The sequence below is a fragment of the Apodemus sylvaticus genome, chromosome 7 (assembly GCF_947179515.1).
Source record: "Apodemus sylvaticus chromosome 7, mApoSyl1.1, whole genome shotgun sequence".
Lineage (NCBI taxonomy): Eukaryota > Metazoa > Chordata > Mammalia > Rodentia > Muridae > Apodemus > Apodemus sylvaticus.
The window spans coordinates 75,470,461-75,493,291 of NC_067478.1; the positions used below are offsets into that span (position 1 = coordinate 75,470,461).

Sequence of the window (22,831 nt, forward strand, 5' to 3'; positions counted from 1 at the left end):
CTTTCTGTCTTTGTTTTTTGTTGTTGTTCTGGTGCAGTTGAAACACCTCTTTCATAATTTTTTATCTTAGTGGTAATCTGATCTCTTGACCAAAATACAGTTTTGACCCTATCACTTTCTTGCTTAGTTATGGTCCACAGTGCCAATCATTTGAAACCATCTCAGTTGGATCTTTTAACAAGAAACTGAAAAGGAACTAAAATGGGAGGCCCAGCTTTTTCTCAGTGCAAACTTTCATCCTTTGAAAAGAAGGAAAATAAAAGTACAAACGAGCAATTCTTTTTTAAAAAAAGATTTATTTATTTTATGTATATACTCATATACATACACACTATAGCTGAACAGATGGTTGTGAGCCATCATGTGGTTGCTAGGACCTGAACTCAGGGCCTCTGCTTGCTCTGGTCCTGCCCACTCCAGCCCAAAAGATTTATTTATTATTATGTGAGTACACTGTAGCTATCTTTAGACACACCAGAAGAGGGTGTCAGATCTCATTATGAATAGTTGTGAGCCAACATGTGGTTGCTGGGATTTGAACTCAGGACCTTTGGAAGAGCAACCAATGCTCTTTTTTTTTTTTTTTTTTTTTTTTTGGATTTGGTTTTTTATTTTTTTGTTTTTGTTTTTTTGTTTTTGTTTTTTTTGAGACAGGGTTTCTCTGTGTAGCCCTGGCTGTCCTGGAACTCACTCTGTAGACCAGGCTGGCCTCGAACTCAGAAATCCACCTGCCTCTGCTTCTCAGAGTGCTGGGATTAAAGGCGTGCACCATCACCACCCGGCCGCAATCAGTGCTCTTAACCTCTAAGCTATCTCTCCAGCCATAAAGATTTTTATTAGACACCAACATGCAAGGATACCCTAAGGAATTCAAAGACATATATAATAATGCCCGTGTTCTATGGAAATTTGTCATGTTCAAGAAGATTGTACTGGTGGTTTTCTCTTAGGGCAGAAGAAGTTTTTAGAAATGTTACTATGTGCTATTTGTGCCTTACAGATTGAAATATTTTTGATGGGATAATTAAAGCTAGGAAGAGAGCTGGAATGAATTTTGAAGAATGGATATTGTGTGTTTGCATATGCAAATGTGTGGACATGCATATGTTTGAATGTGGAAGGCAGAGTCCACTTCAGGTGTCATCCCCCAGGAGCTGTCCACCTTGTTTTTTGACAGTGGCTCTCAAAATTCACTTGTCTAGACTTTTCCAGTTAACCTAGATTGCCTGGGAGGGAGTCTCAGGGATACACATGCCACTGTTTCAACTAGCACTGGGATTACACAGAAATGCCACCATACTAAGGATTTTGGTTTTGAGGTTTGTTTTTGTTTGTTTGAGACAGGATTTCTCTATGAAACAGAGCTTTGGCTGTCTTGGACTGGCTTTGTAGACAAGGTTGGCCTCAAACTCACAAAGATCTATTTCCTTCTGTCTCCCAGTGCCCAGCCTTTTTTTTTTTTTTTTTTTAAATAAGGGTTCTGGAAGATTGAACACAGGTCTTCTCATTTTTGCAAGGCAAGTATGTACCAACTGAGCCATCATGCAATACTGTGTAGCATCTTGAATTTTGATTGTAAGACTTGCATTCCTTAACTTTATAATTGCCAAAACTGCCTGTGTAGAATGACTTAGTTGAAATGAAAAGCATCTTTTCTGTTAGCACCAGGAAGTTGTAAGACTCCTTCTATAATTTGTTTATTTGTACACCCCTTTCAGGAAGGAAGGACAGAGAGAAGGGAGTGTGGTGGCTTGCACTGGGTACGGGGGGTGGGGGTGGGTGGGGGGGTGGAGAGGGGTTTGGGGGGAGGCATAGGTGGATCTCTGAGTTTGATGCCAGCCTGGTCTTGAAGATGAATTCTAGGCCACCTGAAATATATAGTGAAACCATGTCTCAAAAAGAGGGTTAGTGGTTGGAGAGATCACTCAGCAATTAAGAGCACTGGCTGTTTTTGCAGTTGACCTGGGTTCAGTTCCCATCACCCAAATTGTGTCTTAGAGTTAACTATAACTCCAGGTCAGAGAGAACCAGAGCTCTCTTCTGCCCTCTGCAGGCAACTACACACATGCACATGCATATACACATACACACACACACACAGAAATAAACTTTTTTTTTTTTAAGGAGAAATGAAGTTACAGGAAAATAATAGCAGTAGAAAAAAAATAATAGGAAGCCAGCCATGAGCTTAGCATATAATGTATACTTTGGGATCCCAAATCTGGCTAAACTCATTAGCTAGCTCCATGAGAACAAAATTAACCTTTCAGTTTACCCGAGTTCTTCTGTTTACACAGGGTCTAACTGTGTAGCTTACATTGTTCTGGGATTTGCTTTGTAGATCAGGTTGGAACTCAAATAGGGCTTCTACCTCCTAAGTGCTGAGACTTAAAGGTATGTATACACCTTGTGCCTGGCTCACTTAAATTCTGTAGTTGGTGAAGGGAAAAAGGCTCAGCTACTCCTGGCACTGAGTTTTGGTGTTTTTCTCTCAGGTGTCTTTATAATATTACTATGGGATAGCTGTAGGCACTTGGGGCAAGATAGACTAGTTTAGGGGTAACTGTTGTAAGTCACTATAAGAAACATCACTTTCAGCTGGGCGGTGGTAGCACACACCTGTAATCCCAGCACTCTGGGAGGCAGAGGCAGGTGGATTTCTGAGTTTGAGGCCAGCCTGGTCTACAGAGTGAGTTCCAGGACAGCCAGGGCTACACAGAGAAACCCTGTCTCAAAAAAACACAAAAAAAAGAAAAAAAAAAAAAAAAGAAAGTCAACAAATAGAACAAAAGAATCATGTAATAAATGATCAGACTAGGCAGTGTCCTTAAAAACACTGTGTGGTTTGGCCAGCAGGCCAGCTAATAAAGCTCTGGCTGCCAAGCTTGCTACCTTGAGTTCAATCCTCTGCTACTCACATAGTAGAAGAGACTCTGCATTCAGAAATTGTCTGACCTCCATGTGTACACCAGGGCGCTCATGCACCATATGGGAAGACATAAAATAAATAGGTATTTTAAAAAGTAATGTATATAAAAACAAATCATGAGTTTCATAAAATATGGCTACTCTACTAGAAAATGAATGGGGGCAAAAGTCAAGAAAGAAAAGTAAATGAAATTTATTGAAGTTGGATAAATACATTTAGCCTGAATAGGAGCTAAGCTCTTGACTGGTACATGTGAGGTTGTTCTGGTACCGTGACTAATTAATTTGTTTTCTTCCTCCAAGTAAGATACCATTCATCGGACAAAATGGTTAGAATGAACTAGTGTTTTGATATACTTGTTCAATTTGATAATGCTCATTTAAATCTTTATATATGTTTTCTTTGTGTTTTGTGCTGCTCTCAAATTTGATGTCAACATTTTACCAACATTGTAAGATGAAACATTTTCTTTTAGCATTGATTTCAACCAACCGTGGATCAAAAGTACTTAAAATAATTTAGACTTTTTTTGTTGTTGTTGTTTTGAGACAGGGTTTCTCTGTGTAGCCCTGGCTGTCCTGGAACTCACTCTGTAGACCGGGCTGGCCCTGAACTCAGAAATCCACCTACTTCTGCCTCCCAAGTTCTGAGATCAAAGGCGTGCGCCACCACTGATGGACAAAATTTAGACTTTTAAACATACAGATATTTTTCTTGTCATTTGATAATCATTTATGTAACATGATATATTAGGAATTAGGAGTAAGCCAGGTGGTGATGACCCACACCTTTAAACCCAGACCTTAGGGAGGCAGAGATAGATGGATCTGTGAGTTTGAGGCCATCCAGATCTACAGAATGAGTTCAGGACGGTCAGAGCTATATAGAGAAACCCTGTCTTGATGAAAACAAAACAAAACCCCACAAAAGTACAGTAGAATTAAAGGTGACTGGCACCACTGCCCAGCGGGCTTTTGTGGGTTTATAATGTTTTGTTTCTTCGAGTTGGGTCTTTGTAGCTATAGCTTGTCCTAGAACTCACTATGTGACCAGGCTGGCCTTGAACTCAGACATTCACCTGCTTCTGTCTCTAAGTTCTGGCACCACACCTAGCCTCATCCCATTTTTTTTTTTAAAGAAAACATCCATGGGTATAAATATTTTGCATGCATATATGTGCACTATGTTCATGACTGATGTCCCGGGAAGCTTGAAGAGGGAGTCAGAGCCCTTAGAAGTGGAGTTGCAGAGAGTTGTGAGTTACCATGGGTGCTAGGATCTAAACCCGGTTCTTTGCAAGAGTAGCAAGTGTTCTTAGCTGCTGAACTATCTCCTCAGCTGACAGCTTTACAGTGTGAAGAGTTTAGTACAGCTAAAGAATTAGAGGATTAGGTCTCTGTAAGATACCCATTCATTTTCTTTCTTTCTTTCTTTCTTTTCTTTTCTTTTTTTTTTTTTTTGGTTTTTGGATTTGGTTTTTGTCAAGACAGGGTTTCTCTGTGTAGTCCTGGCTGTCCTGGAACTCACTCTGTAGACCAGGCTGGCCTCGAACTCAGAAATCTGCCTGCTTCTGCCTCCCAGAGTGCTGGGATTACAGGCGTGCGCCACCACTGTCCAGCCCCATTCATTTTCAATACCAGAGAGACTCAGGCTTTACTGCAAGCTGCCATCATTACTGTTATTTGTTATGTAGCTGCAACATTCAGTTCAAGATCAGATAGAGAGAAGCATGGGACACAGTCTAGGAGGTCCCAAGTACAGCGCTGTTGTCCTCCCTGTGTTCAGTGTATGACAGTGTACATGAATTATACCCAAGGAAGCTAATCTAACTTTTTTCCTGGTCAATTTTGTGGAATTTCTTCACAAAGAACGAGAATGTTTATGTCCATGGGCTCTTTGACCTCTGCATTGACACAAAGCCCTTCTCTACATTACATTGTTACGCTTTTAAATTGGCCAGCCCCACTTTTGAGACCATGTTGACTCTGCCAGTCCCCTAGCAAAACCATATTTGTTAGCTTGTCCCTTACATAAGATCTAAGGTTCATTTTAGGTGCACATTCCAGTTGTTCAGGGATTATCTGCCAGAAGGAGCCAAGGGGAAGGGCCCCACTCTATAACAAACTCTTCCCTGTACACTCCGTTTTAGTCTTAGTATTGCTGTCTCTTCTTTCCCCCTCCTCCTAGGATTGACCCCAGGGACTCATGCACAGGCTATAAATCTGACCTATAACTTCAGCCCTGATTTGTGTTTTAGTTATCTTTGATCCTCTGCTATAAGATTAAGCCTATAAGAACTCTGTTTTGGAAAGCTGTTTGTTTTAAATTTAATCTCTTTATTTTTCTGGGCATCTCTTAGGAGATATATTTTTAGATAAAAGTATGTGAGACATTTGTATTTAATTGCTTTAAAATAAGTCATATTTTATTTCTTTTTTATTTTTAAGAATAAAGGTTCTCTCCAGTTTGAAGACAAGTGGGATTTCATGCGTCCAATTGTTTTGAAGCTTTTACGCCAGGAATCTGTAACAAAGCAACAGTGGTTCGATCTGTTTTCGTAAGTAAACTCCAGTGATTCTGTTTGTTAACAGAGAGAATTTTGGTGGCTTTCCATCCTGGTGGACAGTATGGGTTTAAGTGATATGAAAACCTGTGTATTGTTGCTAGTTCTGTTGGAGGTTCCCAAGACAGAGTCTAGGTTCCCTGACCTGCTAGGTGACCTTACAAGCTTGAACATACAGGGAAAAGGCGCATGGGTTGAAAGTTTTAAGGAAGAGATTAAGCACAAATTTCCAAAAGTTCTTTTCCAGGGATTCACCTGGGACATTACTTTTTTTTTTTTTAGATTTGTTTATCTCATTTTATATGTTTGAATATTTTGCTTGCATGTATGTCTATGTAATATGTGCACTTGGTACTGGTGGAGGACAGAAGAAAGTGTTGGATATCATGGAAATGGAGTTAATGAGCCACCATGTCGGTGCTAGGAAATGACCTTGGGTCCTCTGCAAAAATAACAAGTGCTCTTAACTGCTGAGATATCTCCCCAGCCATGGGACATTTAATTTCTTCAGCAGCAAGATTGACAACATGTGATATTATCAAGAGTTAATGACAGTGGCTATATAGTCACTGAAATTCTGGACTCCTAGGAAGAACAAGTATACATTCAATAAAAATCAGGATATTTGTATTGTCAGTTTAGGTACACTGAGCCAGTGTTATCATTTTAGGAAAGTTTTATTTAAATGTGGGAACCTGACAGTTCTCAGATTCCAGGCTAAGGCTAACCTTACAAACAGATTTTTCTAAGGAATTGAATCTCAGGTCTGCTTTGTTATTGCTCAGCCCTTGGCCAAATGTTTAGAGAACAGTTGAGTAGACGTCCCTAGGAGGCATAATTTAATATGTATGAATGTTTTGCCTGCATATATACAAGTATACAATGTGCATGCTTGGTTCCATGCACATTAGAAACCGGAAGGGTATGCTAGATCCCTTGAACAGTTGTAAACCTCCATGTGGCTGATGAGAACTGAAAGCCAGTCCCGAGATAGTAACAAACAAGTCTTCCTAATCACTGAGCCATTTCTATAGTATCTCCATCCCAACATCTTTTTTTTTTAGATATATATTTCATGTATATGAGTACACTATAGCTGTCTTTAGACTCACCAGAAGAGGGCATCATATCACATTACAGATGGTTGTGAGCCACCATGTGGTTGCTGGGAATTGAACTCAGGACCTCTGGAAGAGCAATTAGTGTTCTTAACTGCTGAACCATCTCTGCAGCGCCACCACCCCTCCCCAACATACTTTGTAAAAACTAACTTTTGGTCTAGTGGTAGAATACTTGCTTAATATGGATAAGACCCTAGTTTAATCCCAGTACTGGGGTGGGAAGGTAGGAACAAGAACATAGCTAAGGCCTGAAACATTAATTTAGGCACAGAGCCTAAAGCTTCCAGGGCTATAATCTATAATATCTAAGGTTAGGGCATTGTACACAGGTCTATTTAATTCCAGAGGACACATTTTGTTGTCAAGCAAAGCCAGATAAGTTGGTTAGTGAAGGCAAGCGATTACGATTCCACCAGTGTTGGGAAGCTATCCACATTGGGCTTCTCAGTTGAGCCAGCTAATTCGGCTCAGGCCTTGGCAGCAGGTGGCTATTCTGGGTTAGTCTCAGGGTTGCTTAGGTGTCACACCAATGAGGTGAGCAAAATTTGCAAGTTTTTTGTATGGCAAGTGCAGAAAGAAGTGGGAGTTGTCTCAGCTGTTTCATAGGCAATGCCAATAGGTATGATTGCCTCTGAGTGGAAAGTGCTCACAGCAGTTTAGAAAATCAGCGCTGAACATTTTCATTGAAGGGAAGCCTTCAGCAGTTGTTCTGGAAAAGCACAGCTAGTGGTCATTCCTTTACGTGAACTTCGTCTTCCCAGATGCTGTATATCAATTTTTTTTCATTTATTCAGAGCTATGAGAACAAAAGTATTCATTAAAATAGAAATACAGCATTACAATGTAACTAGAAAGTGTTTATGGGTTGGTTAGGTTGAAATCCACAAATTTTACAACTTCTAAGAATAGGTTTACATTGTAATAAAAAAAGATACTAAGTTAATGATAGTTACATTAAATATTAGTACATACTCAAAGCCTTACAAGATCAATTACCAAGTAGTAGAGCTGGGAAAAATTATAACCAAAGTATAGTCAGGGGCTAGGGAGAGGATTCAGTTGATAGAGTTTTTACAATGCAAGCATGAGGACCATCCAATTTGGCACCCAGAAATGGGTGTGCCTGTGAGTGTGTGCGTGTGAGCGTGTGTGTGTGTGTGTGTGTGTGTGTGTGTGTGTGTGTGTGTGTGTGTGTGTGATGCGTGTACATGCATACACCCATGTGTGTGTGTATGCAGAGGCCAAAGATTGACAAGGTAGAAGTCTTTACTTACTAAACCTGTAATTCACCAGTTCAACTAAATTGGCTGACTGTGTAAGCTTTCTGGGCCCCCTTCTTTCTGCCTCCCAGTGTTGGGACTGCAGGCATGCACCACACTCCTGGATAACAAAAATCAGTTAACTTAGGGGATAGAGATTAGGAGACAGGGACGTACTTTTGTAATGATTTTGGTTTTTTGTTTGTTTTGTTTTGTTTTTCAACATAAGGTTTCTTTGTGTAACCCTGGCTTCTTGGAATTCCCTTTGTAGACCAGACTAACCTTGAACTCAGACCCTGCTTCTTGGGATTAAAGGCTTGTGCTACCACCACCTGGCTTGTAATAAATTTCTATACCACAAATAGAGAATTAAGAAAGAGCGGCCTGGAGGGAGGTGATGATGCACATCTTTAATTGCCAGCACTAGGGAGGCAGGTAGGTGGTTTTCTGTGAGCTTGAGGCCAGCCTGGTTTACAAGAACAAGGTCTATGACTGCAGGAGCTATACAGAGAAATCCTGTCTAAACAAACAACAAAGAGAGAGAGAGAGAGAGAAAGAAAGAAAAAAAGCCCAACAATGACAAGGTAATAATAGTAATAGAAAGTCACCTGTTTGAGATCCCTTACAAAGAGCTCTCATGAGTGGTCCATGGGAACTGTACTGAAGTGAACTTAAGATGAATGCGTTTATGTGTCCGATTCACTACTGATCTTTATCCATCTGCTTTATTTTTACAGGGATGTACATGCTGTCTGTCTTTGGGATGATAAAGGCTCATCAAAAATTCATCAGGCTTTAAAAGAAGATATTCTTGAGTTTATTAAGCAAGCACAGGCAGTAAGTTCTGCATATTTTCCATGTTTTTTCTTATTAGTGCTGGGTGTCAATTCTGGAGCCTTAGACCCTTGGTTAATAAATGAGCATGGACTGGACCAGTGAGTCACAGCCTCATCCTTTGGTTGCGTCATTGTTTGGGTTGGTAAAATATATATAAAATGTAACTTATTGTATAAAGTAATATATATATATATATATCTCCCCAGACAGGGTTTCTCTCTGTAGCCCCGGCTGTCCGTAGACCAGGCTGGCCTTGAACTCACAAATTCACCTGCCTCTGCCTCCCAAGTGCTGGGATTATAGGCGGGTGCCATCACCACCCAGCTAAATAATATATTTTAAAATTATTGCTTGACTGCATACTGTTATTTTTCAAAGCATTTTAAGTTCATTTCAAGTTGATAAAATTTTGTTTTCAGCGTGTACTGAGCCATCAAGATGACACAGCTCTGCTAAAGGCATATATAGTTGAATGGCGAAAATTCTTCACACAGTGTGATATTTTACCAAAACCTTTTTGTCAACTAGAGGTGACTTTATTGGGTAAACAAAGCAGCAATAAAAAATCAAATATGGAAGACAGTATTGTTCGAAAGGTATGTATCTCACCCTGTTGTTTCCTGGTGTCACCTAATGCCCTAAACGTCTTTAGGAAGAAGGCGTTCGTTTTGATTTATGTAGGCTTTACTATTCACATGCAGACTCTTTATAGTTGGTTTGTTTTCCATGAATCTTTCTTGTGCACTCATAAATTTAAGCTTCAGCTTTCTTTATCTTTGTATGCCCTCTTACACTGTTTGTTTTCAAACATAACCTCAATTTTCCTTATTAGCTTTTCCTAGTTTTTATCTTCAGTATCTTTTTTATGTTCTTTGTGCTTTATCTTCTTATGAATTAATTACTCGTTTTCTCTTTGAAAAATAATTTCTTCTAACTTTCCATTTAATTGTGCTAACCAACTGTTATCTTTATAGGTTACTTTATGCTGGTTTAAGTTTGGTATATACTGTGTTAATTTCTATATATGCATGTTTTCTAAATAAAAAACCTGTGTCCGGTAGCTACTTGTGCTTTAGTGAACAGGCTAGTCATGTGTGTCTCAAGGCTTCTTTCAACTCTAAGTTATTTTTTTAAATTGCTATACCTATTTACCAATTACCTTCCTCTAGTGAGAACTGAGTGACCGCAGAGCTGTGTATGAGCACAGACATGCTGTATACGCTCTGCCACTGAGCCGCATCTTCAGCCTTAGCAACATGTAAAGAATAAAAACTGCCATTTGAATTTCAAAAACTGTCTGCTGTGATGGTTAGGTTAGCAGACCAATACTAGAATTGTGTAGTCTGGGAGTTACCATCCATCCTACTCTTAAAATTTGCTTTATGTGAAAATACTATGAAATTAGGTGTATATATATATATATATATATATGGTTTTTCAGTGCTTGAATTTGCTGCAAATTGAAACATTTCTTTTTAAAGGCAAAAAACCAACTTTGAAGATGCTGTTTAATGTGTAGCCCATAATCTTACCCTGTTTTATTTTGTTTTGTTTTTGTTATTCCTTTCATTTTTACCATTTTTAAAATTTGCCTTGAGGCTCACTGGTTTAGACGAGTATTGTTTCTGGGAATGTTCTTGTTGGGTGCAGATGTGGGCCTGTTAGTGCTGCCTGCTGGGCCCGGCTCTCTCCACAGAAAGAGAAGGAGGAGTTCCTAGTTCAGAACTGTTGGCTTTGCATTAAATGCCATGAAATCTGTGGAAAATGCACAGTGCAGTCCAGGGTATGTGATGAGAATTACAGACTTCTTAACCTTCGCCACCACTCTCCCTGTCACTAGTAACTGTGGGACAAAGTGACTTGCAGCATCAGTCTTGTTTACCAGTGTGTACACTTTATTTCTATAATTGTGATAACCAGATAGTAGGAAGACACACACATTTTTATTAAGACCATTAGCACAGACATGCATATGAGCATTCTAAATATAGTTTTCCATATATTACCATATTTAATTTTTATAACACTCAATATTTGGCTATTAGTATTTTGCATATGGGAAAAGAAATAAATAGCAGAGCTAGGAATCAAGTTCTTTTTGAAGAATTAGTTTTTTGTTTTTTGGATTTTGGGGACAGAGTATCTATATAGTCCTGCTGTCCTGGAGCTCACTGTGTAGCTTTAAACTCAAAGAGATACTCCTGCCTCTGCCTCCAGTGTTCAGATTAAAGGTGTGTGTTACCATATTGGTCCTAGTTCTTTACTATTGGGCTAGTATGTGACTTCCTAAAGGACCCAGCACTGCAGATCTAGTAACAGGGTTTCCTTTTCTCCCATTTGTCCTGAACCCTGTGTGTGGTACTTGAGATGTTAATCACTGAAAATGATGCTGTATTTCTTCTCTCCCAGCTCATGCTTGATACGTGGAATGAGTCAATTTTTTCAAATATAAAGAACAGACTCCAGGATAGTGCAATGAAGCTGGTGCATGCTGAGAGATTAGGGGAAGCTTTTGATTCCCAGCTGGTCATAGGAGTGCGAGAGTCCTATGGTATGTTCCCAACTTTTATAATCACATTTCCATCCTGGAATTCTTAGGATATTCGGTCAGATTCCCATGTACTTTCTGTTCCAAATACTTTTCAATTTTAACATTATACAAATGATATTGACTCTGGTTCAGAGAAACCTGCTAAATTCAAATGTATTTTTCATACTTCTTCGTTAACAACTTTCTGGTGTCCTAGAGAACTGTAAATTACAACCAACAGCTTATAAAAAATGACTTTGTTTTAAATAGATCTTTTCAGAAGTTAGGTTTATGTGCACATTTTCAGCCTTCTCAGCTTCCGACAGTGAGGTTTTGTTCCATTTCCTCAAATACCTTGTCTCTTCTGCCTTAGAGAGTGCTTCCTCCCCTTCAGATTATCCAGTGCCTCATTTCACCCTTCTTGCTTTTCAGACTAGGTTAAGTCCTCACATTTAATGGCTCCTAGTCATTGTGCCTCCTTAGTGTAATAGTTTACTTAAGGGTCTTTCTTACTGATGCTTCATTTTACTGAATTATTATACCTAACACAAAATAACCTTCAGTAAATCTGTTTGTTGAAGTAATGAACTTTAAGTCATTTTAAAATGTTTTTATCCTATTTTGGTGGTTAAAAAAAAAAAGATTTATATGAATACACTTTAGCTGTTTTCAGACACACCAGAAGAGGGCATTGGATCCCACTACAGATGGTTGTGAGCTGGGAATTGAACTCAGAGCCTCTGGAAGAGCAGTCAGTGCTCTTAACTGTTCTCCAGCCCTAGTTTGGTTGTTTTAATTAGGTCTTTAGATTTTCTTTACCAGTATAATTGAAATTGTTCTTATTTCATCTGTTACTGGTCTAGACCTCTTTAAATTCTTACCTAGACTTTTGAAATGATCCTTTTACAGTTAAATTTTATTCCAGTTCTGGAAATTATTCCAGTACCTTGGGCCTCATAGGTGCTATGTCTAAGCTCTTCTAATAAACTGTTTCTGTAGCCTCCCTTTTCCATTTTATTTTGTTTTTATTTGTGTGTAGATGTGTGTATATGTGTGTGGAGGTCAGAAAAGAACTTGCAGACTTCAGTTCTTTCCACCATGTGTAACTCAGGGATTGAATTCAAGCTTTCAGGCGTGATAGCGAGTACCTTTGCCTGTTTACCAGTCTTCTTAGTGGCATCTCACACTACATTCAGAGTTGTCTCTCCACAACTGTTCTCACTTCCATTCTCTTAGGCAGCTTAGTCAGTACACTTGAGCTTTTGTGCTTCTGGGTATTGATTTTCTTATCCTGACTCTGCAAATCCTTGTTTATTCCTACAGATTCACTTAAAATTAAAAGTTCAAAAGGCAGTCTCTTTTCTTTAAAAAAAAAAAAAAAATCCGACATGACTATAATATTTGTTAATTTACTGCTTTGTGCTATGATCTTTTGGTTTTTTCGAGACAGGTTTTCTCTGTATAGCCCTGGCTGTCTTGAAACTCACTCTGTAGACCAGGCTGGCCTCAAACTCAGAAATCCACCTGCCTTTGCCTCCCAAGTGCTGGGATTAAAGGTGTGCACCACCATCGCCCACCCTGTGCTATGATCTTTGGAACTTTTTTTTGAGTCACATAACCATATCTCAGTATATTTTTCATCTGTCATTCTTAAAACACTCAAAAGTGATAAAAGAACTTTATTTTCTCTTTCAGTTAATCTTTGTTCTAATCCTGAGGACAAGCTTCAGATCTATAGGGATAATTTTGAGAAGGCATACTTGGACTCAACAGAGAGATTTTATAGAACACAGGCACCTTCATATTTACAGCAAAATGGTGTGCAGAATTATATGAAATATGTAAGTCAGAATTTAGTGCATTTTGTAATTTTGACTAGTTTGCTGATAAGTCTTAAAATGATTGCTATTTTGCTTCTGGACAGGCAGATGCTAAATTAAAAGAAGAAGAAAAAAGAGCACTCCGATACCTAGAAACAAGACGAGAGTGTAACTCTGTGGAAGCAGTAAGTAATGTGACCCTGCCCTTTCTGGGACTGTCGAAAGTCATGTAGCACAGGGACAACAATGCATCACTGACATCACTTCTTTGTTGTTGCTCTTATTTTTAATTTTATTTCACCTATTGAGTGGTTTGCCTGTATGTATGTATGTATACATGCATGCACTGTTTGTGTCTGGTATCTTTAGAGATCAGATGGTCTTAGATATCTGGAACTGGCAGTTGTAAGTCAACATGGAGATGTTGGGAATTGAACCTGAATTCTTTGGAAGAGCAGACAGTACTCATAACTGCTGAGCCATCCCTCCAGACTCCCACACTGCTGCTTGTTATATCTTTAACTAGTATTGGTAACTGGTTATAATACTCTTCCCAGGTGAGAAAAGTATATCTGCAAAGGTATCTTACTCTGTATTCTAGGCTTTACTGCATACAGTGTACAGTATTTCAGCTTTAGTCATCCTCCGTACATATGTTTTATATCAAAAACACGTTCTAAACATAGTTAAAAAATGGACCAATAGGATTGTACTCAAGACCTTTTTGGGTTCCTCTGTCTTGACTGATAGTCATGCTAATTGTATTCTTTGTTCTGATATAACACTGAGTAGAGTCTTTGAACATGTTTGTTTGTTTGTTTGTTTGATACTGGCAACGAAAAGGTGAAAAGTAGAGGCTAATTTAGTGGTTCTTTATAGAAAATTTTATAGAAATTTGTAGCTAGGCTTGGCTTTACTCAGAAGACTGGGCCGTTTTTTTTTTTTTTATACAGGTATGCCATGATCAGTTATTCTCTGTGGCCCAGGGAAGTCACTACGTGGGTACTGTGCTTGCTATGCAACTGAATTGTGCTGTTACAGAGCAACTGAGTATAAAACATTTTAAAAATAACAAAAATTCCAGGGAAGTTACTTATTAGTTAAAAATGAATGACCTGGGTTCAATTTCCAAAACCCATGTCAAATGCCAGATGCAGGGGATTGTAATCCCCTACTCCTACAAAGTAACATTTGTAATCGCACCACTCCTAAGGCAAAGATGACAGAGTGGCAAGAGAATTGCTAAGCAGCTTGAGAACTGACTTCTGAAAGCTGTCCTCTTGATTTGTTTCCACACATTTATATGATGTACACACACACACACACACACACACACACACACACACACACACACGCACGCACGCAGGCACGCACGCACAAATATCAAAAACAAAGTGAACAGGGAAGTATGTTGTAATTTATAAATTGTGAAATATACCTTAGCCTTCAATATTTCAGTATGTTAAGGGCCTTGGGTTTGATCTTTGTCACCCAAAATAGCCACACACACACACACACACACTGACAACAATGACGAGGTGGAGGATAGTTTAGAAATGAAGCAGATGCCACTAGTTACAGTGGTGGAAAAGATCTTAACCAAGCCAGAAGAGCCAAGAGAAATCAATTTTGAGACTAGCTTGTCACATAGAAAATGAATTAACTCCTAAATACGTTACAGATGTCCTTCTTTGGTTGAGGAACTTTGATGATAGTGTTAAAACAGAATCGTGGACCAGCAGATAGTTCAGAAGAAGGATGCTGCTCTTCACCAAGCCTACTGCTGACTTCAGTTCAGGTCTCAGGACCCACATGGTAGAGAGAACTGATACTTGTAAATTGTCCTGACCTCTACACATGTGCTGTCCCCTCCACAAATAAAACTATAATTTCAAAAACTTAAATAAAATGCAGGTAACTTTTAGTTTAACTCTTATTTTATAGCTGAAGCAAATTAAATTATTTACAAATTTATATAATTAATCATAACCAAATCTGTTTTGTTGCCTTCATTAAATTTCAGTGGAGTAGAATTAACTGCAGTTAATTGAATCCCATTAAAAGAAAAGGTACCCTATCATGTAGCCATCATGTAGCCATCTCTCATCTTTCACCTTCACTGACTGTGAATGTGATCCTTTTTTCCCCCAATACTACTGGCCAAAGGCATTTTTAATTCTCAAGTTATTCCATTTTACAAAGAGCACAGACATGTTTGAGTCTGGCCTGATGTTCAGCAGACTGCATCACTGTGAGGCCAGCTTCAGTGTGTTCTTCCTCCTTTAAAACCACCAAGACCAGTGTTGAGGTCAGATGGGAAAGGGAATGGGAGGTTGTGTTCCTTCTTTTTTAAATGCTAGCTGTGCCCTTTGAAGGGCAGCCTTACCTTTGAAGGGTTTCTGGTCCTGGTGCAGCAGAGGTAAAACATTAAGCACAATGATTAAAGTGTTCCACCTTGCAGATCCCTGGGGATAGAGTGCTCATCTCAGGGAAACAAATACAGGAGGGGCTGATGGCGTTTGACAAAAGGTTTTTTTTCTTCATGGAAGCTAGCAAATGGAGCAGAAGGGGCATCGGAGATGAGAGAGGGGGTTGCACATCCATCCATTTGAGATATTTTCACATAGCAAGTATATAGCTAGGTTCAACCATGGATATAGTACTTTAATAAATGGTATAAAGAAATATAAAAAAGAGATTTAAATGGTTTCAAGAAATGGAATTTTTTGGTATAGGATGAAACTTATTTGGAGCAAGAAAAGAAATTAGCAATCTCTTTTTTGCCTGATGAAAATTATTTTCTAAATGATATTTTAATAGATAGGGTCTCTAGCATTATTTGACTTCAAGTTGTTTGTTTTGCTGCTGCTGCTCTCAAATACCCCTTCTCTCAGGACCCCCGAGAGTAGTCCTGGCAAGTAAGGAATCCTGACTTGTGTTTAACAGGCAAAGTATTATTTGTTTGTTTGTTTTTTGTATTTTTGGATTTGTTTTTTTTTGAGACAGGGTTTCTCTGTGTAGTCCTGGCTGTCCTGGCACTCACTCTGTAGACCAGGCTGGCCTTGAACTCAGAAATCTGCCTGCCTCTGCCTCCCAGAGTGCTGGGATTATAGGTGTGCACCACCACCACCCGGCTATGTTTATTTTCAGTACATATGTGCATGGGAGCACACGTGCCACAACATGCATCTGGAGCTCAGGAGGATAGATTGCTAGGATCGGTTCTCTCTACCAGAGAGGTTCCGAGGATCAAAACTTAGTCACCAGGCTCCACAACTTGCCCAAACTCACACACACACATTTTTTCTAGCGGTGCTGATGATCAAGCCCGTACCACTTAGGCATGCCAGGCAAGCACTCTGCCTGCCACTAACACCAGAGCCACAGTTGTCTCATTTTATCATACTCATTTGCTTCATTTCTTTTCCTCTTTCCTTCCCTTCCTAATCTCTTCTCTTCCTTCCTGTACTCTGGCATTTTAAAAAGAAGTTTATGATATTGTGTATACATATTGACTCAATACTGTTGTAACATTTCAGTACAAATACACCATAATATACCTAGCCAGCTTTCTATTGGGAGCCATTTTTCATTGTTTAAGTTTCTTATAAGAACTGTTGGCTGAGGGCAGGAGAGATGGCTTAGAGGTTGAGAGTACTGACTGCTCTTCCAAAAGTCCTGAGTTCAATTCCCAGCACCCACATGGTGGCTCACAACCATCTATAATGAGATCTGGTGCCCTCTTCTGATACGTAGGTAGAACACTGTGTATATAATAAATAAATAAATAAGTCTTTAAAAAAAAAGTTTGCTGGGATACTGTTAATGTCTAGCTTTTTAAACACAACTACAGATATCTTCACTATAAGACACTATCAGTAACTTCCTGATACTTTGCACTCTCTTGAGATGGAATCTCCTGGAAAAGAGACTGCTAGCTGGGCGGTGGTGGCGTACACCTGTAATCCCAGCACTCTGGGAGGCAGAGGCGGGCAGATTTCTGAGTTCGAGGCCAGCCTGGTCTACAGAGTGAGTTCCAGGACAGCCAGGGCTATACAGAGAAACCCTGTCTTCAAAAAACCAAAATCCAAAAAAACCAAAAAAAAAAAAAAAGAGAGAGAGACTGCTGAAGAAAGAGTATTGTATCACCCATATACAAACTGCTATTTAATTCCAAACTGCCATTTGAATTGTTATAGTTCTTATTCTAATCCATCTGTACAGACCTAAATTTTATTGGTTTTTAATATTCTTCAATTTCTCAGTGTAATAATTTTTTTTTCCGAGACAGGGTTTTTCTGTGTAGCCCTGGCTGTCCTGGAACTCATTCTGTAGACCAGGCTGGCCTCGAACTCAGAAATCCGCCTGCCTCTGTCTCCCAAGTGCTGAGATTAAAGGCGTGCGCCGCCACCACCCAGCTAGTGTAATTTTAAAAGATTTTTCTGTGCATTTAAAAATTATTTGGTTGGTGCTGGAGGGATGGTTCAGCATTTCAGAGCACTAGTTGCTGGGTTTGCTTTCAATACCACATGTTATCTCACAGCTACCAGTAGGGAATCCCAACACCAGCACCCACTTTTGGCCTCATGCCAAAAACTGAAGCCAAAACACCTATAAAATAAAATACAGGTTAAAATGTTAAAATTCATTGTGGTGTGAGAGATGGCTCAGTAGGTAACAGCACTCCTAGCTTTAGCAGAGGACACAGATTTTGCTATCAGCATCCACATTGCGGCTCACAGCTCTGTAACTTCAGTATGGAGTCTGATGCCTCCATTTCACAAGCACCAGGCATGCATACAGTACACTTAGATACATTCTAATAGATGAAGCTGGGCATGTCTATTTTTTACTTTTTTTTGTAAGTTCATGCTAATTTTTCAAACGTATCACTCTGAATCCTTATTTAAGAACTACTTATTTAATCTCTGAGTACTTGTTAGGCAGAGGTAGGTGGATGTCCGTAATGAGGTCAGTCTGGTCTACTTAGTGAGTTCGGGGACAGCCAAGGCTATGCAAACTTGTGTACAAAATCCAAAAAATCATTAATTCCTAATTCAAGGACCTTCAGAATCTGGCCTTTGCCTGTATGTCATGCTCAATATTATTCAAAATAATTGGACAAAGTGGCACAAAGATTATAATCTGTTTTGTCATGTCCTTTCTCCGACACCAGCTGTTTGAGAGACCAAGCCTACAGCTGTGGTCCGAGCACAGCCTGTCCTATGGAGTGTGCTGAGTGTAGCAGTCATGGAGGTAGTCCACCTCTGTGCTTCCTCAGGAATGCATTCTCTTTTGTGAGTGATATACAGATTGCACGTTATAATTAGGTTCCAAGAAAGGTTATAGCCCATCGAAGATAGCTGGACTGGTGTGGTGCATGCCTTTAATCCTACCACTCAGGAAACCAGAGGTAGGTGGGTCACTGAGTTGTAGGATAACCTGGTTTACAGAGGTGGTTCAGGGCTATACAGGGAAAACCTGTCTCCGGAGGGGATTGGTGTTTTTTTTTTGTTCTCAACTTGTTCTCCAAGAACATTAGGAATTGTAAGTCTTAAAGCCATATTCCTATCTTTCAGCTATAGCACCAACCCTTGTGAATTAGCTGTTTAGTTTCGCCTTTTGCTGTTGCCCTCCCCACTTTGAAACATGGTCTTACTTAGCACATGTTGGCCTCTTAACTTTCTGTGTAGTTAAGGATGGCCATGAATCTCGATCTGACTCTCATTTCTCCACTGGGATCATAGACACATACCACAATGCCTTACTCAGCCCTTGTCTCCATTTAGTAAGAAGATGCTTTATAAGGCCGCTTATTACATGTGAGGCCTGGAGAGATGAATCAGCAGTTAAAAATACTGGTTGCTCTTCCAGAGGACCCAGGTTCACTTCCTGAACTCACAGGACAGCTTAGTACCATTCATAACTTCAATTCCAGGGTTTCGTGATGCCCTTTTCTGGCCTCCTTTTGCACCAGGAATTGGAGTGGTGCTCTGATATACAAACACCCATACACATATAAAACAGAAGATACTTGTTAGAAATATTTGAATGTTTCAAACTAGAAACTGCCTCATCTACCAGATTCCTTTCATTGAGGCAGTTACTAAATTCTGTGTAATTGTCTGGTTCTTTTCAATTTGACCTCCTATTTAAATCTCCTTGTAAACCACAATAAGAAGTACATTTTATGTTTACGTCTATTTATACATGAATTATCTTAGTATATATGTTTATATGGATGTCTGTAATTTATTTGTACATATCGGCAACAAATGTTTTATGGAATGATCATTGTTTCGAGGTATGATATATTCTGCTGTTGTTTTTTTTTTTTTTGTACTGTTTTGACTTTCTTGGTTTTGAGATGGGGTCTGGTTGCCTGAGTTCCCAAGTGCTGGGATTTAAGGGGTTTGATACCATATCTGGATTTACTCTTCTGTAATACTAAAAAAAGTCATAGCATTTAAACCTGTTTTTATAACATTTTGAAATATAACAGGCTAGATTTTGGGAATCTGAAAATTCTGGATCTGTGTATAAACAACATGTTTATGTACAACATTTATTGAAACATAAATTTTCAGTAGAAGACATTTAAGTGACGGGGCTTAAGCTTATCAGTTTGTTTAATCCAGAATTTTTGTTTCTTCATATGATTAAACTTTCATCTGGTTTCACTGGGGGAGGTAATTGTTGGGTATGGGTCTAGCACTACAGCTCAGCTGTTAAGAGCACTGTTTGTTCTTACAGAGTGCCTTCATAGGCAGTTCACAAACAGCTGTAACTCCAGCTCCAGGGGATCTCATGCACACAGGCAAAACACTCCTACAAATAGCATAAATTAATCAGTGTTTAAAGGGAGGATGTTGAGTGAGCGCACCCGGGTCTATGGCAGAGTGACATCACTACTCAGCAGGTGGGGCAGACATCCCTACAGTATTGGACAAGAGTTTTTAACCATGTATGTATTATGTTTGAATGTTTATGTATTTTTGGACTATATGTAGAACTAAAATTCTAACAGATTTCACCAGGTAAGAGAAGCTAGCCAAAGTTTGTTTTGTTGTAACCTAAGTTCTGGGTTTTCCCTTTACTTTGGTAAAGTAGTGAGGTGTAGTCAGTGATCCATACACAAACAGCGAGCCTGCATAAAGGCAGATGGTGTCTACTTCAGTGCACTCACTTTTCTTCTGTTTGTTCAACAGTATGATTTGACTCATTAGTGTGCTGTAAAGCTTACATAGCTGTTACTGTTCTTGCTGTTTCAGCTCATGGAGTGCTGTGTAAATGCGCTGGTGACCTCGTTTAAAGAGACCATTTTAGCAGAATGCCAAGGCATGATCAAGCGAAATGAAACTGAAAGTAGGTAAAAACCTCACAAAGACAAAACCTTTTATGAGGGTATCTTAAGTCCATCACCTAATGAATTGCTATTAGGTCATTCATGTAGATGGAGCTGCCTTTCCTTCTGCATATACCAACACTTATTGTTTGGGAAGACTTTTGTCTTATTTTTCCTTGAAGTTGAACTGCTTTTACAGGCTAGTTTAAGTTGTAGGCATACAGTGTAGAATAGAACTGGGTATTGGAGACTTATGTAGAAATTTGGTACATCTTTTTAGAAAATAATAAAGATGGTTCAGGTAGGCCTGATGACCTGAGCTCAACCTCCAAAGCACATGTGATGCAAGGAAGACTCCTAGATTGTTGTCTGACTTTGACATGTTTAGGTTTTGCACTCATGCATGAATGTGCACATGCTCTCTCACACACTGATACTAAGAAAATAATTTTTAGTATAAAACATTATGTTAAGACATGACATGTTGTTTTAGTCAGGGTTCTCTAGAGTCAGACCGTATGGGTAGTCTTTATATAGTAAGGGAATTTGTTGATGACTTACAGGCTGTAGTCAACTCACCAACAGTGGTCAGCAGCAGCTGTGGACAGAACCCCAAGGATCTAGCAATTGCTCAGCCCCATAAGGCAAACAGGCGAAGGAGAGAGTGATCTTCCTTCTTCCAATGTAGGTCTCCAGCAGAAGGTGTGGCCCAGATTAAAGGTGTGTGCCCCCACTCCTGGATCTGGAACTTGCTTTGTCCCAGTTGACTTTGAAATCATAGACCTCCCTATCTTAATCTTCTGGGATTCATAGCCACTAAACCTCAAGATCTCCATGCCGAGATCCAGGTCAGAGTTCATTCCAGATATAGTAAAGTTGACAACCAGGAATAGTCACTACACATGTCAATGTTTATCCTGCCCAGCAGTGCTGGTACACAGCTTTAATTGAAGCACTCAGGAGGTAGATGCTGGCTGATCTCCAGTGTGAGGCCAGCCTGTACTACAGAGTGAGTTCCTGGATAACCAGGGCTACATGGAGAAACCTATTTTGAAAACAATTAAAACAAAAAAAACTTTTCTTTTAAATTTTGGACTAATTATAGCCACAGGATACTAATAATACATTTAAAACTCCCACGTAACATTTCTTCGGGACCTTATGGCTGAAGACATAGCTACCATTAGTGCCACACGCCATGGGAGGCAGAGGCAGGTCGGTTTCTGTGAGTTTGAGGCCAGCTTGCTCTGTATAGTGAGGCCCTGTCACAAAATCAAAAACAGAAGGCCACAGATATTAATCAAGAAAGAATTTTATTCTTATAAAGTAATTGCATGAGTGTGTTGTGTCCTTTCAGAGTTACATTTGATGTTTTCATTGATGGACAAAGTTCCTAATGGGATAGAGCCGATGTTGAAGGATTTGGAGGAGCACATCATAAGTGCTGGCCTAGCAGACATGGTGGCAGCTGCTGAAACCATCACTACTGTAAGTTCATTCAATGGCAGTAACCATGCATCCACAGTTACATCTACAAGAGTGATTGGTAACATTCAGATTTACTTTTTTTTAAGGCATTTCTTTTTTTTTTTTTTTTGGTTTTTTGAGATAGGGTTTCTCTGTGTGGTCCTAGAACTCACTCTGTAGACCAGGCTGGCCTCAATCTCAGAAATCCACCTGTCTCTGCCTCTGAGTGCTGGGATTAAAAGCCTGCACCACCACTGCCTGGCTCAGATATACTTTTTTTTTTTTTTAAAGATTTATTTATGTATGTGAGTACACTGTAGCTGTCTTCAGACACACCAGAAGAGGGCATCTAATCCCATTACAGATGGTTGTGAGGTACCATGTGGTTGCTTGGATTTGACCTCCGGAAGAGCAGTCAGTGCTCTTAACCACTGAGCCAGATCTCCAGCACTCAGATTTACTTTTAAGAAAAGAATTTTCCCCAAGTTTAAGTCTTAGTCTTTTATTAGAATAGTATTTTCTTTTAAAAGCTAATATGAAAAACATTTTGTTTCTAGGACTCTGAGAAGTATGTGGAGCAATTACTTACATTGTTTAATAGATTCAGTAAACTGGTCAAAGAAGCTTTTCAGGATGATCCTCGTTTCCTTACTGCAAGAGATAAGGTGACATTTCTCTTTGTGGACATTTTGAATAAAAGGACACTGTTATAGTTGACTTAGTGAACAGTGACATCATACTGCTAAGTTGACAACTAAGACTGTGGGAACGCCCATTGTTTTGTAGAGCACAGCAGCTATATTTATTACATTTGGTTTAGTCTTTCTTTTGTATCATTGTGACCTAGGATTCAACCAGGAAGCTTCTCCCTCCTTCAGTTTTCCAGGGATATTTTCCTGTGGTTTGAAGGTTACTGCTGGTTGACTTGTTATTCATTCTTCTTTAGAGACTACACTGCTA

At 39.3% G+C, this 22,831-nt stretch overlaps 1 protein-coding gene and 1 non-coding gene across 2 annotated transcripts in view; one reads left to right on the top strand and one right to left on the bottom strand.

The window, feature by feature from the left end:
• Cul5 (cullin 5) overlaps positions 1 to 22,831 on the top strand; it is a 49,967-nt gene that overhangs the window by 3,203 nt on the left and 23,933 nt on the right. Inside the window, exons 2-10 of the mRNA XM_052188328.1 lie at positions 5,377 to 5,486; positions 8,610 to 8,709; positions 9,129 to 9,305; positions 11,119 to 11,260; positions 12,935 to 13,080; positions 13,164 to 13,244; positions 20,331 to 20,424; positions 21,762 to 21,892; positions 22,429 to 22,536. Coding sequence (XP_052044288.1) covers positions 5,377 to 5,486; positions 8,610 to 8,709; positions 9,129 to 9,305; positions 11,119 to 11,260; positions 12,935 to 13,080; positions 13,164 to 13,244; positions 20,331 to 20,424; positions 21,762 to 21,892; positions 22,429 to 22,536 — 1,089 coding nt within the window. The remainder of the gene's footprint in view (positions 1 to 5,376; positions 5,487 to 8,609; positions 8,710 to 9,128; positions 9,306 to 11,118; positions 11,261 to 12,934; positions 13,081 to 13,163; positions 13,245 to 20,330; positions 20,425 to 21,761; positions 21,893 to 22,428; positions 22,537 to 22,831) is intronic.
• On the bottom strand, positions 15,269 to 15,394 carry LOC127690346 (small nucleolar RNA SNORA61). Its single transcript, XR_007979067.1, has one exon. It is a non-coding gene; the product is annotated as a small nucleolar RNA SNORA61 (small nucleolar RNA).